The 17812-nt window shown below is 32.3% G+C and overlaps 1 protein-coding gene across 1 annotated transcript in view; it reads right to left on the reverse strand.

The window, feature by feature from the left end:
- Positions 1–13347: 13347 nt before the first annotated feature.
- Positions 13348–17812, reverse strand: part of LOC139517709 (autophagy-related protein 16-1-like) — a 32034-nt gene continuing 27569 nt past the window's right edge. The window contains exons 17-18 of the mRNA XM_071309067.1: positions 17605–17703; positions 13348–15305 (exon numbers count right to left, since the gene is read on the reverse strand). Of these exons, the coding sequence (XP_071165168.1) occupies positions 15212–15305; positions 17605–17703 (193 nt within the window). The 3' untranslated portion in view covers positions 13348–15211. The remainder of the gene's footprint in view (positions 15306–17604; positions 17704–17812) is intronic.

A 17812-nucleotide genomic window follows, 5' to 3' on the forward strand; every position in this document is an offset into this window, starting at 1 on the left:
CGATTTTTTTTATTTTTGAAAAAATTACTATTTCCGTATTTTGTTCATTTCCGTTACCGGTAACCGTCGATAATTTCGTTTCATGTGAAACTTCCTTTTTCTATAAATTTCGGTTTTCGTATTTCTTAGAGAATTCTTACTGAATGATTAAATCGATATATTCTGCTGATATATGATGACAACATCATTTACCGAGAATAGAGATTGATTACGAGAAGGGCGTGAAATATTCGGGTTACGAGTAATACGCTGTGTCCAAGAACGCAAATCGCAGTATGTCACAAATGACACAAATGTTTGTGAGAAAAACACCTTGGATTTCTTTTATTTATACAATGACTTTGTGTCAAGAAATTTGGACTGTGAATGAAACCCAAAAGCGTAAGAATCGTGGAACACGTTTGACTGGAATACAGAAATTGACTCAAGCATGAACTGTATAGATTGGTGACCGTATTTTGAGTTCAGAAAATCGACAAATATACGCATTTTTAATTTATTAATTTATAGCAAGCTCTTAGATTTAGATTTATCCATGCCTTTCGTTTTTTGTAGAAAAACAGCAAACATCCTCTGTCCCAATACCCACGATAGAGTCATTAAACAACTTAAAGTTTATGTTTTACATTGTAATTATGTTTGCATCTTGCATATTAAGGACCAACCCTATTAATTATTTCAACACTGTTTGAGTTTTCATTTTATTCCGTACTTATCGTGCTCCTGTTTCATACCAATGCCTTTGTTTCATTTTATTAGGACAAAAAAAAACTTTGCTTAGAAAGCAAAATACATTTGATATAGATAGTCCAACTTAAGAGAGCATTTCTCCACATTTCTGTTGTTTACTATAAAATAGGTTTCTAAAGTGGCAATTACATGTAGAACAGTGGTTGCCAATCAGATATATATATTTACGAATTTGAAAAAGCGGCATCAGCATATGGAGTATGTGTCTCAATTGATACGTTACTCTAGAGCTAGCTAAAAGTACCTTAATTTTGTTGAACAAGGAATACTGCTTTCTCAAAAGTTGCTAAGACAGGGCTATGAATCAATCAAATGAACTTAAGGTCATTACTCAAGCAATTTTATGGTCGCCATCATGAGCTGATTGGCCATTATGACAAAAGAGTGTCAGAAATCATATCTCAGTGATATTCTTCCTCAATCATAACAACCTTCCATCATTACCGAACTGAACAAAGAAATAACATGATGGGTGCCATATACTGTGCAGGAAATGCTTACCCTTCCGGAGCACCTGATTTCACTCCTGTTTTTTAGTGGAGTTCGTGATGTTTTTCTACTTATTATTTGTAACTGTTGATGTAAATGTCTTTTGGTTTAATTTATGAGTCTTTGGTTATACTCCTGGGTTTTGATTGTTTAATGTCTTATACACGATACCTTATGGATGTATTTACATGATATAAGCTTATTATTACACTTGCATATATGAATAACACGTGACAAGAAGGTTTCATATGAAATAAAATTTAAAAAATAAAATCCTCCCACCCGCCCCATTTTTTTCAAAAATTTGGATGAAAATCTACTAATTAATTTTAGTTGGCCTAACAATGTACATTATGTAAAGCCCCAAATCGCCCAGAATCAATAAAAAGTGTGAACAAACCCAATAGCTCTTTAGACTAACAACAACACAAATTGTGACTAACGGAAAATCATTTAAGATATAATGTACGAACATACAGATTACTACTGTTTTCTTCCCTTTTGGTCACAAACAATACAGAAGAGCGTAACATAAAACTCTATTCCGAAAAAGAAGAAAAAACCCCAACAACAAACGCAATTCTATAAAACAGGTATAAGAGACAGCAAAAAGGCCGATACCATTAAAGGATATCACTATAGATAATACTAATATAATTAAAATCCGATCTCGCATCGACATGTCAGGGAAAAAAAGATTGAATCTGATACGGAAAGTATTGAGAAAATAAAAACAACTGTCACACTGCACGCTATTTGCTGATCTGCATGCACTTACGAAAAGTTTGAAAGACTTAGAGAGAAAAAGTAACACTCTGGAAGCTAGTGTGCGAGCTATGAATGGTATAAATAATTAATAAGTATTAGGAGACATGTACTGACAGTAATTACATGTGTGAGAGATAGTGATTGCCAGTGATTACTATCGTGAGGCAGTGACTGACAGTAATAACTAGTGTGATTTAGTGACTGACAGTGATAAATAGTGTGATATAGTGACTGACAGTGATTACTAGTGTGATATAGTGACTGACAGTGATTACTAGCACGAGGTAGTGACTGACAGATTACTAGCATGATGAAGTGTCTGACAGGGATTACTAGCATGCTATAGTGACTGACAGTGATTACTAGTGTGAAAGTGACTGACAGTTATTAACAGCACGAGGTAGTGACTGACAGATTACTAGCATGATGAAGTGTCTGACAGGGGTTACTAGCATGAGATAGTGATTGACAGTGATTACTAGTGTGATATAATGACTGACAATGATGACTAGTGTGATATAGTGACTGACAGTGATTACTAGTGTGAAAGTGACTGACAGTTATTAATAGCACGAGGTAGTGACTGACAGATTACTAGCATGATGAAGTGTCTGACATGGATTACTAGCATAAGATAGTGACTGACAGTGATTACTAGTGGGATATAGTGACTGACAGTTATTACTAGCATGAGCCAGTCACTAACAGATTTCTATTGTGAGATAGTGTGACAGTAATAACTAACATGTGATAGTGACTTACAGTGATTATTAGCATGAGATAGTGACTGACAGTGATTACTAGTGTGAAAGTGACTGACAGTTATTAATAGCACGAGGTAGTGACTGACAGATTACAATTAGATGAAGTGTCTGACATGGATTACTAGCATAAGATAGTGACTGACAGTGATTACTAGTGGGATATAGTGACTGGCAGTTATAACTAGCATGAGCCAGTCACTAACAGATTTCTATTGTGAGATAGTGTGACAGTAATAACTAACATGTGATAGTGACTTACAGTGATTATTAGCATGAGATAGTGACTGACAGTTATTACTAGTTCGAGATTTTGACTGACAGTTATTACTAGTTCGAGATTTTGACTGACAGTTATTACTGGTCCGAGATTTTGACTGACAAGGATTTCTAGCACGAGACAATCACTAACGGATTACAAGTGTGATTTAGTGACTGACAGTTATTACTAGGTTGAGATGGTAACTGACAGGGATTACTTGCATTATACACTGACTGACAGTGATTTCAAGCATGGGACAATGACTGACAGTGATAACTGACACAATATAGTGACTGACAGATATAACTAGCATGAGACAGTAACTGACAGTGATTACTAGGATGAAATAGTGACTGACAGTGATTTACTTGTTTGAGATAGTTACTGACAGGGATTACTAGCATTATACACTGACTGACAGTGATTACATTACCAGTGTGATAGTGACTGGCAGAGATTATTAGCACGAGACAGTGACTGATATTGATTATAAGCATGATATGGAGATTGACAATGATAAGTATAATGAAACTGACTGACAGTGATTACAAGTGTGAGATAGTGACTGACAGTGATTAGTTTAGTAATGGTTGCTAACAGATGACTGACAGGGATTTCTGGCATGAGACAGTCACTAACAGATTACTAGTGTGAGATAATGACTGAAAGTGATCAATACAAACTTATTCTAGAAGCATACAGGAGCATCAATATTTTTTGAAACTCATTGTTGTATTTACTGTATTCTTAATTTGTTCACTTCCCCTTTGAATTTTGTTTCCAAAGAAATTTATAGAATCATACAAGTTATTTAAAAATAAACTGTTGACACATGCAGTGATATGTCTCACCTGTTAGCATAAAATTTAGAGAGAAGACAATCGGATGGACAGCAACATATTTTGTTTAATAATTCAAAGTTGCTGGACCATGTGCTAGTGTGCAGAGCTACAAATTGGTCAACAAACTGAGATGTACATACAGTAATTTAACTATAGAAAATATTGTTGTCTATAATTTGTAAGTAGTTCCTATCAAACTAACTTTAAAAGTAGAAAACTTAACATTGAAAATCAGTAACTAATTAAGCCATTGACCATGACCTTGGGGACAGGGCCTCAAAATAGTCCTCAAACTGATATGTACTAATAGTAATGCAACTCCATACAAAATAAAGCAGAACATAAAACAATTGTTGACACATACTTTGCTGAAAAAGCAATACATTGTACCTATATCTTGCCTTCTGTGATATTTAATGCAGGCGAAACAAAAATACCAGCATAATCCCTTCCTTTTAGCTGAATGATCAGTGCCTTAAAATATCACTTATATCACCAGAGGACTTTACTTTACCTGACCAATTGAAATTTTGGAATGTCAAATTGGAAATAAGAAGTGTTCTCCTTTGATAATTATAATCATGTGATTTATTTGACTGCAGGGTAGATATAGTGAATTAGAAAAAAAAATCAAATTTTGTCCTCGTCTTTACCATCATTAAAGTAGAAGAAAATAATTATTCATTGTAAGTTTCTGGACTACTTAATATACTATAACTCAAAGTAATAAAATGTACTGAGTGCCAATGAAAACGCAACACTTGGTTTTTCAAAAAAAAAAATTATATTAGAAATGATAATCTTTCAAAATAAATTGTTCTTGAAAATTAACAATTTTAACAATAGATCGACATCAAACAAAAATGTTTCATTGTCATCTTTCGTGCGCAATAGGTAAACGAAACATCCAATGTCGAATCATCAACTCACAGTCCTAACAAAAAATGTTACAACCCTGTGGTGCAGCGCTATCTCGACAGTGCCATGGAATTGATCATCCCGAGGAATGTTATTCCAACTGTCCCGCAAAGCAAACTCAAGCTGACTTTATGATATTGGGGGTGGTTTTCTTGGTCTAAACCATGTCAAATCTAATGCAAAATTTGCTCATTCAGACCAAATTCCGGCGAAAAGCATGACTTTTGGCCAAGGCGGGTGCCAAATGTCTATGTAACCTCCACTGCCGGTTTTTGGTACATAATGAATGATTTTTGGTCTACAGAATTGGATGTTTACGCCAGACGGCCGTTTAAATGTCAATAAGGCAAGACTGTGGTGCTCTTTAACAATTTCAGCGCAAATGGTGCTTTACTGAAATTGATCCAAAGGTTCTACCGTGACCACCATTGAACTTTTGTGACCTTTGAACAACCATCAGAGTCGATATCGGATATGTTAAAGACCAAATGTATCGGTCTTGTTGAGCGTTTTTTGCTTTTTGTATCTGGGATGTGGCTTATCATTAAAGATCCATTTTGGTTGAATTTGTGGATGATTTGGGTTATTGTAGAGGCTATAACTTCAGTCTTCTCAGTAATTGTATGCTGTGAAAGGCTACATTGGATCATGCCCAAAACTGCATGTCGCTGGTTATCAGAAAGTCCTGACATTTACTCAGATGTTTATTGCAGTTTCTTAACAATAAGGGCGGGAAAATTCATGACATTAGCCAAGCTTTAAATGACAAAATCGTGAAAATGGTGCGTATGTTGAAAAGCGGTGAACTCGGTTTATGTCCGTTCAAAATAATCCTTACTTCGCATTTGTTCCAAAAATCACTCAACCTTAAAGTTGTCGACAATTGTCTTAAAAGTCATTTTCAACCAACAATACAAAGTTCTAATATAAATAAAATAAAACTTATAAGATTCTTTTGAAAAAAAAAAGTGCAGCGTTTTCATTGGCACTCAGTATATAATTAAAACTGATTGATTCTTTCCAGACAGATTGGGCAGGTAATTGTGGTAATTGCTATTGGTAATGATAGACACTGCAATAGGGAATTTCAATTTTCAACATACTGCTAGTGATTTATTAAGTCTAATACATCCTGTGAAAACAATAATTGTGGGTCCATTATCAGGTTCAAATCATTATCCACAGGCTAAACTTATTAAGTGGTGGTCAGATATCACTTTGCTGTTTGTTGTCCTATATGTATGTCATAATTTCCAAAGAATCTCAGCAACCACAAATCATAAAATCTTTATTGTATATTATAATTATACGTTATGGCAACGGTCAACTTTATTAATTTTAATATTTTTCCCTGAGGGCAACTGCACAAAGATGAATCTATTGATAACCATTGAGTAAGTGAAATCTTCTTTAGTCCACATATGCAAGCTAGATCATAGGTATAAGCCATTTCTTGAGTGATCCTCGGGTGGTTCATCTTCGCTAATGAAGGGGTGACTCAATGATAAGTATAGGCTAGCGAAAACGCAAAGTCATAAAAAGTATTGCCTTCAAAATACCCTTAACCCAAATCCCTTATACAGATAAGAATGGGTGTGTAATTAACACTAAAAATGTCTCATCCAAAAATTTCAAAATATTTTGAAATTTGCCATGAGGCCAGGTTTATAAGCAGATGTTTATTTCCCTTCATTAGGTGACTAGTGAAATTTTTTTAACTACTAACCAAGAGAATATGAAATGTAAATTAAAGAACAGAATTTGACATGTAAATAAAAGAAAGCAATTTCCATTTTAGAAATTAATGTTTCCAAGGGGCATAACTCTTTAGAAAAAATTTGATCGACACTGATTTTGAACTTTTCAAAGACATTGCTATAATAAAACTATGATATTCATAAAAATCTAGCAAGAATTGTAAAAATGATGGCACTCATGATGAATTTTCCATATAACTAATGTTTCTAAGGGGCATAACTCTATAAAAAATAAATGATCAGTACTGAAAAATTAAATGATTTGTTGATCATCTTGTCCAACACATTGCTTAAGGTGGCTAGGGCCTTTTCGAAGTTTCTATCAGAAGTGCCGTAATTTTTAATATTTTGTGAATCAAATTGGTCGAGAAAAAAAATAGGGGGTCCCGGACCATTTAAGCTCAAAATATTACTTTTAAAGAGGTATGTAAAAGGAACTGTTTTTCAATGAAATGATAGGGAAAATAGAGCTGTTGACATATTTTTATCAGAATATTAAAAAAAAGTTCTATGACACTTGGTCCAAAACTGTATATAAAAAGCTGAAATATTGTTTCAAAGAATGAGCAAATAAAAAACATAGGTCACTGATAAGAAAAAAAATAATTTGGCATTAAACCCAAAATTTTGGCAGGAAAAGGATGAAATTGGGTGAAATGTCATTTTGAGTCTTTCATAGATACACATAATAACAATAATAATTTGTTAGCGACAAAAGTACAATAATCTAACATTTTTAATCAATCAAAATATTAAAAAAAATAATAGTGAATTAACGACACAAACTTTTCGTGTGCATGGTAATTCATGCGTGAAATTATGCACAGTCGAATAGTCCCGATCCACCTTAATTAAACCTATGATATAAGTTTTAAAGAAATGTGGCAGGAATTATACACACGAGAGTGCTAAAAAGACCTGACAGACAACTGTCATATTCCTGACTCAGTACAGACATTTTCCAAACCCTGGGTAAAACAACGTTCCATAGGTTATATGTAACTGGGGTAATATAAATTTGTATTTCATGCAAATAAAAACTTGACACAATAAATTAACATTATTTATTTCAGCAATATTAAACATTTATTATAAATAACATTAGATAGTAAACAATAACAAATGATTGATGGTCAGAATACTTTTTCAGTAGCTGATTTTATGATAAATTCATAGATAGAGAATATGGATCATACGAATCTACCAAACCCTTTTCTGCAAGCAACAAACTCTAAGGGCAATAATGATACCCTAAACCTTAATGTATTGACCTTTTCTTAAGGCTTAGGAGTACACAAAAATGTGTGATAGGAGATTTTTAAGCTTTGAAAATGATAAGTAATCCATTATCTGAAAGAAAAATATTGTCCAACTTGCATTCAATTCAATTTATCTATTAATTTGAAAATTATAATGAAATCTTAACTTTATTGATGTGCACAAAAACTGCACATATTATGTTAATAATTGTTTTTATCTGTATAAGAATAAATATTTGTACATCAAATCAGTCAACCATCTTTTTAAATGTTGACTTTCTTTTCTTTTTAATAGTTGAACACGCCTAGTTCATGTGTAACACATCTCAAGTTAAGGTGTTTGAATACGTATTTGATGAGATCCAATTATTAACTTGCAAGTGAATTATTCATAAGCAATGTCTCATTGCTAATTTTGACAAAACTGATTGGCTGCTAAAGTGAATTATTGTATCACTACTTCACTTACATTAATATTATAATTGAAAAAAAAATTATACATTTATTTTTCTATATCTCATAGCTATTTCTTTCAAAAGTTGGATTCCAGTCCTACAATAAATGTGTGAAAAACCTATTTTAGCTATAGTATATACAATAGTTATAAATCATATCAGGTAGGTATCTAATATGTTTAAACTTTCAACTTTATCAATTAACAAGCTCTATATTCTTATCACATTGTAACAAAATAACAGATGAAAGTAATTGATAAAATTATATAACACTTACATAAAATAAAAAAAACACCCCATTGTTAGGAACAAATTACTCTTAAGCTTCTTAGCTGAGACTAACTTTATCAGTCTTAAGGAACGTTGTGAGTGATTTATCAGTGATGGAATGAGAAACAATATGTATAACTAATAGAAGTTATCAGCTTATATATTTGACACTATTTTAATCATGTTTTACTAAATATAGAACTATTCTTCCCATAAATTATGTAATAATTTGAGGAGGAAAAATTAATAATAAGCACTTATGTGTGGTATTTTGTAGCACTAATAAAAAGTATGCAATTTGAAAAATAAAAGAAGGAATTTCAAACAAATATAGTCTGGGCAGTTTATAGATACTCATTACACGTGGTTTTCTCAATTATCTTCTTTATCAGACCATCTTGAAACAAAAGGTTTGGAGAGGCAAAGATTTTTATATACATAATCAGACAAATTGGATGTAAATAAACTGTTATCACAGAGATATGTCTCGCTTTTTTGTAATTTCTATAATGCACGGCCGACACTCGGCTAACCTAGAGATTGGTCGGTTAATCAATATTGAGTATGCGGCTATATCGGCGGTTGGTCTGTTAATCGGGTTGGCTAAAGTCTGTTTATCAGGTGTTATCGAGAAAATCATTGAAAGTTCAGCATATTTCATTGTATAACTTTCTAAATATACTTTCATCATAAAAAGTATTCATGTCCAACAAAACAATTCAATGTACTGAATTTAGTGGTGTAATTATTATTTTTCTAGCTTCGATGTACGATCTATAAAATGAAAAGGCGGGTTACTCATCATTAAATTTATACACATTTTACACACATAAAATGTACACAAAATGACACATTGGTTAAATTTACTTGCATTCAATATTTTTAACATCGAAAAAAGAAAGGCATTATGTTTGTTAACCATATTGATATCATTGTGTGAAAAATCTACACGAAAATCTGTATTTTGGTGACATAAATCAATCTTTATTTAAAACCTGGTCTGTTAATGGGTCGGATGTATAAAACCCGGTCTGTTAATTGGTCTGTTAAGAGTTATGAATGGCAATAAAAGTATAATTTTATTGCTATATGGGGTGTTATCTGATCAAATGAGTAGGCTCAAGACGAGCGGCTAAAATATACGAAAACAACACATGAGCAATGAAACATAACATTTACGGAAACAACACATGAAATTGAAAATTGATAAAAATGGTTTCAAAAAGTGTAATATTAAAGTAATATTAATTTCATCCAAGAATGATCGCATATATCATGTTGATTCTGTTTAATTGTCATGAATGACACAAATTTGTCATCTACATTGGTAACCAGTATATAAATCAGAGATAGTAACTAAACATCAGTAAGTAAAATATATTGGGATGACAAAATATGAAAAATAAAGAAAGAATAATGAGTAAGATAAATAAGATGTAGAAAAAAATGACATAACAATTTAAAGAATACAGAAATAAACAATACCCCCCAATCCGGACCCTCATGTTATTCACAAGAATCTGGATGGAAACGCGGAATAAAGAATAATATATAAAGACAGAAAAGAGTGATACATTGCTAAAACCGAGAGAAAAATAATACTTGTTTAAGAATACAAACATGAAAAACTGATTGCTGTTGAAACAGTAACGGATTGCGATGTACTTATATTGGTGACAAATTTTAGAAGTTTACATGCGGACAACTATGGTGGCAGGTTAATGCTATTTTGCGTTTTAGCGCTTTAGCGTTTTCGCCATACATATTCTATATAACGAAAACGCGAAACCGATTTCTCATTTTCGACTTCGCGTTTTTGCGTTTTCGACTTCGCATTTTCGCCCTATAGAATATGAAAGGGGGAATCGTGAAAACGCGAAATGGACTTCACCGGCCAACATAGACAACTGTATTTCTCCTCTGCACTTATGTAGAAAGGAACTATACCGAATAAAATGAATTGAAACTTAAAATAACCAAATGTAGCTGCATTCGCCCCTTTCCGTTTACTTCTTTAGAGTGATTTGTAAACAACATATGATTAAGTAATAGAAGAAAAGAACCAATTGGATGATGCTGACGAATTAGGGTTTAACGTCCAGTGACAAATATCATGCTCATATGTGAACGAGAACACGTTATATGTACCATGTGTTGTATTAGAAAGACACTTTCAGTCGGAATTGAGAACTTGCTACTTCGAACAGACACAAAAATTAAGGCTAATTGAAAACGTCAATAAAAAATTCATGCATATTCCAGAGGCCAATCCATATCACGCTATATTGAAGTGACACACCCTTCAATAAAATGCAAAGAAAGTCAAAATAAAAATGCTCTTTCTAGGATACTGGGCACCGTATTGTCATTTTTGTTTACTCAGGAACATCTCATTCTTAAATTTTTCAAGGGGAAAATATAAAGGTAGCAAAATTATTGTCGTGGCTAAATAACTCTTAACTGACACAATTTCATTTGTCCAACCCATTAACAGACTTTATTCCCATAATTTTCACTAAAATGTGGTATTATTCATGTTATTTTACAATTATGAAATATTTACTAATGTCAATTTATTTTTTAGAACCACAGTACTATTTTTTGTCCTTTAAATGATATCTAAATTTGTTTGTTTCGCCTTTTATTAAAAAAATTGCTATGCGTATAAGCATAAATACTACATACTTGCGCGACGCCTTTTAGTTTTACTGAAAACTGCGCAGACTAAGAAATGTTTTTACAAGTGCAAAATGTTCTATGATAGATATCATTTTGTCAGACACTTTTCTTTTTTTGATTTAGTTCTTATAACATGCCAAAAATCTGTATATTTAATAGAGTTTGACATTAAATTAAGCGTTTTACTCTTAACAGATGTACAACCAACCCGATTAACAGACCAATCGCCCATATAGCCGCATACTCTTTTTTTTAATTTTTATTCAACAACAAATTGCACTTTCTGCTGTTAACAATATACCTCACTAGTCCAGCATACAAGTGAAGAGTCCCTGTTTGTTAATACCAGAAATCCAGGGTTGTTTTCAGGTAAGCATCAATATCTTAAATCAACATTAGTCTTATAATCTAACAGCTAAGTTGTAAAATTATCAGCATGAAATAATAAACAAGTAAATATCAGCGAGACTTGTTTGATTACCTATATATATATTAATAGAAAAGAATACTATATATATATCATCTAGCAATAAATGACTTTTGAGTATAGTTTCCGGACATTTTCCATATTTTCTCCGTTAACGTGTGAGCCGCATACTCAATATAGATTAACCGACCAATCTCTCGGTTAGCCGAGTGTCGGCCGTGTAATGCAAATGTTGAAATTAAAAGACGAACACTTTAACATGTAAGTTTTGCAAATATTCAAAGTCAATGAACCATGACTAAAGGTACATGGCTAACCATGGAAATGAGATGTGCCAATGCTAATACAACCACATACCAAATACCATTGACTTATCATAAGTAGTTCCCTTTAAACAAACCTAAACCCAAACTAATACATGTAAACTAAGCAAAATTTCAAAGTCAATAAACCATAACTGAGGGGGTGGTTTCAAATAATCTCCATGGTAATGAGATGTGCCAATGATAATACAACTGCATACCAAATATCATTGACCTATCACTAGTGGTTCCCCATAAACTGACCTAATCACAAACTAATACATGAACACTAAGCAAAAGTTTCAAAGTCAATAGACCATACCTGAGGGGATGGGGGTAAATAATCTCCATGGTGATGAGATGTGCCAATACTAATACAACTGCATACCCAATATCTTTGACTTGTCATCAGTAGTACTAAATAAACTAGACCTAATCACAAACTTATACATTGTTGACGCTGCCAACGTCATCACTGACGTCGGAAACAGCATACCTTTGTCTTGCTTTTTTTCCTTCAAGTGAGACAAAAATTGCAGTGGCTATTAATACATAAATCAGCCTGAAGGAGATGAATTTTGGTGTTTGTACAAAACAAAATTAATTTTCAACTGAGGAACTTTTGAAAAATATGTTGTAAGAATTGCCAGAGCTAAAACACTACTTGCTAGTAATGCCATACACTTTGGATTCGTTCCTACAGGCAAGAATAGTATAGAGGAAAACCAAGGGATACATGTAGTATAAAATGGCTTGAGACTTTCTCCTACATACCTATGACAATAGTAAGTGACAATCATAGAACTATAACTCTTACAATCTTAAATTGTAAGGGTGGAAAAAATCAAAAAAAATTAAAACAGGATATACTATATCCCTAAATATACCCACTCAATAACACTGCCTATTCAGGGGCGGATACAGCCATTTGTAAAAGGGGGTTTCCCCAAACCAGGATAGAAAAAAGGGGGGGGGGTCCAACTACATGTCCTCATTTAAATGCATTGATCGTCCAAAAAAAGGGGTGTTCAAAGTTCCAACCCCCAGAACCCTCCCCATCTGCCACTGCTACTATTGAAAAAAAAAAATCTTATGGTCACAAGCATAAAATACTACTTGATAACAAGTATTCAAACAAACTTCTTTTTTCTTCGTTTTTCCCCCTAATATTGTTTATTATGTATTTAACATTTGACATTTAATTTAAGTAAAAAAATTTTAAACAATAATGATCATTTCGTAAGACATAATTAATGATAACTAATTACTAGAATGCTATTTTAGAACTAAGTAGACTGAGCACGGCATTCATTATAATTGACATTTAGTCATGATAAGAGAGAAAATAATCAAAGTTATGTAATTCAAACAATCTGTATTAACAAATACAGAAAAATTGAAATAACAATTCTGGTGACAATTTAATCAATAAATAATTATACACATTTACACATCTTCTTTAGATAATAACATATTTTCTAAATTCAATTTCCATTCCCCAGTTGGATGCCTGTGTTGATCAGCAAAAACAAGAAATCTTTAAATGAGGACGAAAAACGATTTCAAGGACATTTTAGGTGAAGAAAAGAAAGATTTTCCAAGTTTACCAAGTATCTTAATGGAGAACTGAAAGAGGGGGTGTTTGACGATCTTATAATTAGGACTGCAGTGCAAAGGAATGATAGAAAATTTAATGATGACCAATCAAATGGCACTGTGTCATATCATCAATATATGAACAACATACTTAAAGTTATCACAACAATACCTTTATCAGTTCTTATATTTTTCAAGAAGTATCACACAAGCCTTAATTCAGAATGTTTTTAAAGTTCATTCACCTTACAGTAAATCAAAAAGATGCACAGAAAAATTGACTTAACTGAAATAAACTGGAACAATCTGTTATGATTAGGGCATGATAGTTATTTTAAATGGACCTTTTATGAAAAAATATAAATTTGAAAAATGTTAATTTTTTGCTTAAATTATTTAAGTTGAATTAAACTTGTTTTAAAAAAAATAATCATAAGCATTTTCATACCCTTTTCCACATTACTAAACAATTAAATAGCTTAAACCTTTTTTTTCATTTTCATACACAGATTTTGGCACTTTATTTCTTTTGTCTATTTCATTACTTAATATTGCACTTGATATTGCAAATGGGTCAATTATTGATTATCAACAACTAATTGTAATTCTCCAAGTTTTTTTTATAGTTTTTGCTATACAAATCCTTGGTTTCTCTAATAAATTTACTTTGTAATCCTTGTATAACACACATATATTTAAGAACAATACTTTAAAGCAAATTGTATGAGTATTGGAAACTGTCTCTCTTAAATGTTAACAAAAAAGATTTAAAAAAACCCTCCCTCCCTGATTTGTTTAAAACATCAAAGCACAAAAATGCTTTAAAGGCATTTTCTAATAAAATAAAATTTAGGTTTTTTTGTTTAAATATTCAGCTCTTTACATGGCTGTAGATTCTACCTGTATACAATTTTTTTTTTTTAGGATGTGTAATATGCAAACTCTTCTAACTTCTTTTTATTGAATTACATAGCATACAATATAGCCTGAAAATGTACCAGGAAAATGAGGTTAAAATTCCGATAGTACTGCCAAACAGACATGTGCATCTTACAAGCCTTCCTTACACCAAAATGAGTTTACTAATTGTATACAGTATTTGTGAAACAGACCTTAAACATGAAAACTTAATATTGACCCATAAACAATGAAATTGAGGTCCAAGTCCGATGAACACTGCAACACAATATTTTTTGCACCATGAATCTTATGTTGCAAATACACAACTGGTCACAAGCACATGATAACCTTGTCCCCTCATTTTGACTATTTTTAAAAATCTCATAAATCAAGAAAAATAAAAATAAACATTAAAAAAATCAAAGGAAAGTAAAAAAAATAATTTTAGTTTCAAGAATTTAACATATTGTCAATCAAAGTTGAGTTATGCTACAATGTGCTCAGAATAGTCAAGTTTTTAATTGTTAATATGCTATGAACTCTGAATGACAAATGTTAAAATCATAGATATATTATTTAATTATCACCTGCCATTGATGGGAATACATATTTTGTTTATTCATCAAATATATTAATCATCTTAGCATTTTCATCCATTATATTTTCTGATCTGCACCTCTCACAAAAACACCATCTGTGTGTTTAAGGTTCAATTACATAAAGTACAAATGTTTGTAACTGAATCCAGTGTGTTAGTAGTCCATTCTGATTGATGTTTATATGTCTGACCATAAGACTGCCTTCTTCTGTTTGTCTGCACTCAGAACATATTGTCCAGAAGGATGCCATGCACATGCTAGTACAGCATTACTGAAAGAAAAAAAAGAAAAAAATATTACTGCATATTGTGGCATCAAATTACCACCTCTGTGTATTTATTTGTTTTCAGTCAGATTAGAGTCAAATTTAATGTTAATTATTTTAGAGATGAGTTTCATACATGGAAGGCCACTACTTGTTAACAATCACAAAATGCACAATTTATTCATTAACCATGTTATGAGTAGTAGTAATGAGCCTCTAGAATAGGGAAGTTTTCCAAGCTACATAATAATTATTATGGTTGAGAAACAAATATGGAATATATGACAAAGTTGCTGATTGAGTCATAAGTATCTGTAACTAATGGATGTCAATTTTGTTCCCAGATGCAATTGAAACTACAGATGTTAAGGAAGCTGGCTTGTCATGTTTTGGGATTTTTGTCAGATTTCGGAATCCTCTGGTTTTATCTATTTCAATGCCTTAAAAAATTTGCCCATTGACCCCCTTATTTCTTTTTTATAAATCTTTTACATGTAGAATAATAAGCCATCTGTAAAAGTCTTATAAAATTTTAATTATTTTTTAATAATTTAATTTTGGATGTAACGCATCTTCTGATTGGTTGACGTTATTTTGTTATCAGCCCATAGACATAATTTAGTCATATGACCATGACGTCATCAACGTTTTTTCATGGTTTTCTACGGTTTATAATGGAAATTATAAGAAACGACTGTAATATTTTTTCTGTCTATTCGAAACAACATAAAAAATGTGGTGCACACTGTTAAAAGAAGGACGAAAGATACCAAAGGGACAGTCAAACTCATAAATCTAAAACGAACTGACAACGCCATGGCTAAAAATGAAAAAGACCAACAGAAAAACAATAGCACACATGACACAACATAGAAAACCAAAGAATAAACAACACGAACCCCACCAAAAACTAGGGGTGATCTCAGGTGCTCCGGAAGGGTAAGCAGATCCTGCTCCACATGTGGCACCCGTCGTGTTTCTTATGCGATTACAAATCCGGTAAATAGTCTAATTCGGTAGGTCACATTCATGAAAGGGAAGAGGATTGTAGTTACGACGTAAGGAACATATACGATATCATTTGTGAAACGGTTATTCCATAACGGTCAACCAACTCGTGATGGCGTCCGTAAAATTTACGAAGGGATGATTTCAACTTCACCATTTGGAACTCTTTGTTTAATAGCTTCCTTGTGAGCAGTAACCCTCTATCAAGAAAATCATGATAGGAAATGCAAGCACGGGAATATCGTATCAATTGGGAGATATATACCCCGTATGCAGGTGCTGCTGGAATGTTGCTACTTAGAAATGGAAAGTTCACAATTGGAAAGCTGAAATCATCTCTTTTGTCGTAAAGTTTTGTTTTCAACCGACCCTCATTGTCAATTTCTAGATGTAAGTCAAGATATGAAGCCGACTTAACTGTATATGTAGTATCCTTTATCTCCAATTCGATGGGATAGATGCGTTCCACATAGTCACCAAATTTTGAATTGTTTAGTGAAAGAACGTCATCTATATAGCGGAAAGTAGAGTTAAAGGATATTGCTAACTTCTTATCTTTCTGCCTAAGAAGTTCCTGCATGAAGTCAGCCTCATAATAATAAAGAAACAAGTCGGCAAGTAGAGGGGCACAGTTTGTTCCCATTGGGATGCCGACAGTCTGTTGAAAAACACGTCCTCCGAACGTTACAAATATGTTGTCAATCAAGAAATCAAGCATCTTGATAATATCGGTTTCAGAGAATTTTTTGTTTGAATCAGAGTGATTCACGTGCGTTATTCAGTGTGCACCACATTTTTAATGTTATTTCTTCATAGACAGAAAAAATATTACAGTCATTCCTTAAATAGTTTTTAAGAGCTTAAACTTGTCAATGATAAAGCTATGAAAAGTCCAGAGAGAATATTTTCCTGCCAAAATTTCAATGGCTAATATCTCGAATACAAGCATGGTGACCGATATATTTTTTTGGCACTTTTGATTCATTTATTAATCCCCTATCAATACAAACTAGTGTTTTGGAAAGTTAATTATTTTGAAACTGAGAAGCGAACTTCCTTTTATACATCAAATCTATTTATCACTCCATGAAAAATTGTAAGCAAAATAACTCTTGCTAGAATCTTTGTCAACAGATATAAGATAAGTTATGTATTCCTGTTATTCAAAATATGTGAAAAGGTCGGGGTTATCAATCTCGTGATTTAATTTTAATGTTTATTTCAAATTTTTAATGGGAAATAAGTTTTTTATGAATTTGTAGTTTATTTTATTAATATCTTTTCAAATTGTACATACTTGTGTTCTTTGAGTACCCTCTCTACTTTTTCTTTGGCAATGTTCCAGATAAAGATTGAACCATCATGTGAACCAGCTATAGCATAAGTACCATCTGGGCTGAAATAAACAAATACATTTATAATCTCTCCTTATTTTAACTGATATATATCACAATTTCAACAATATTTGCTGCTTAACTTTAATCCGTCCCTTTTATTTTGGCCTT

Source organism: Mytilus edulis, chromosome 3 (genome assembly GCF_963676685.1).
Source record: "Mytilus edulis chromosome 3, xbMytEdul2.2, whole genome shotgun sequence".
Classification (NCBI taxonomy): domain Eukaryota; kingdom Metazoa; phylum Mollusca; class Bivalvia; order Mytilida; family Mytilidae; genus Mytilus; species Mytilus edulis.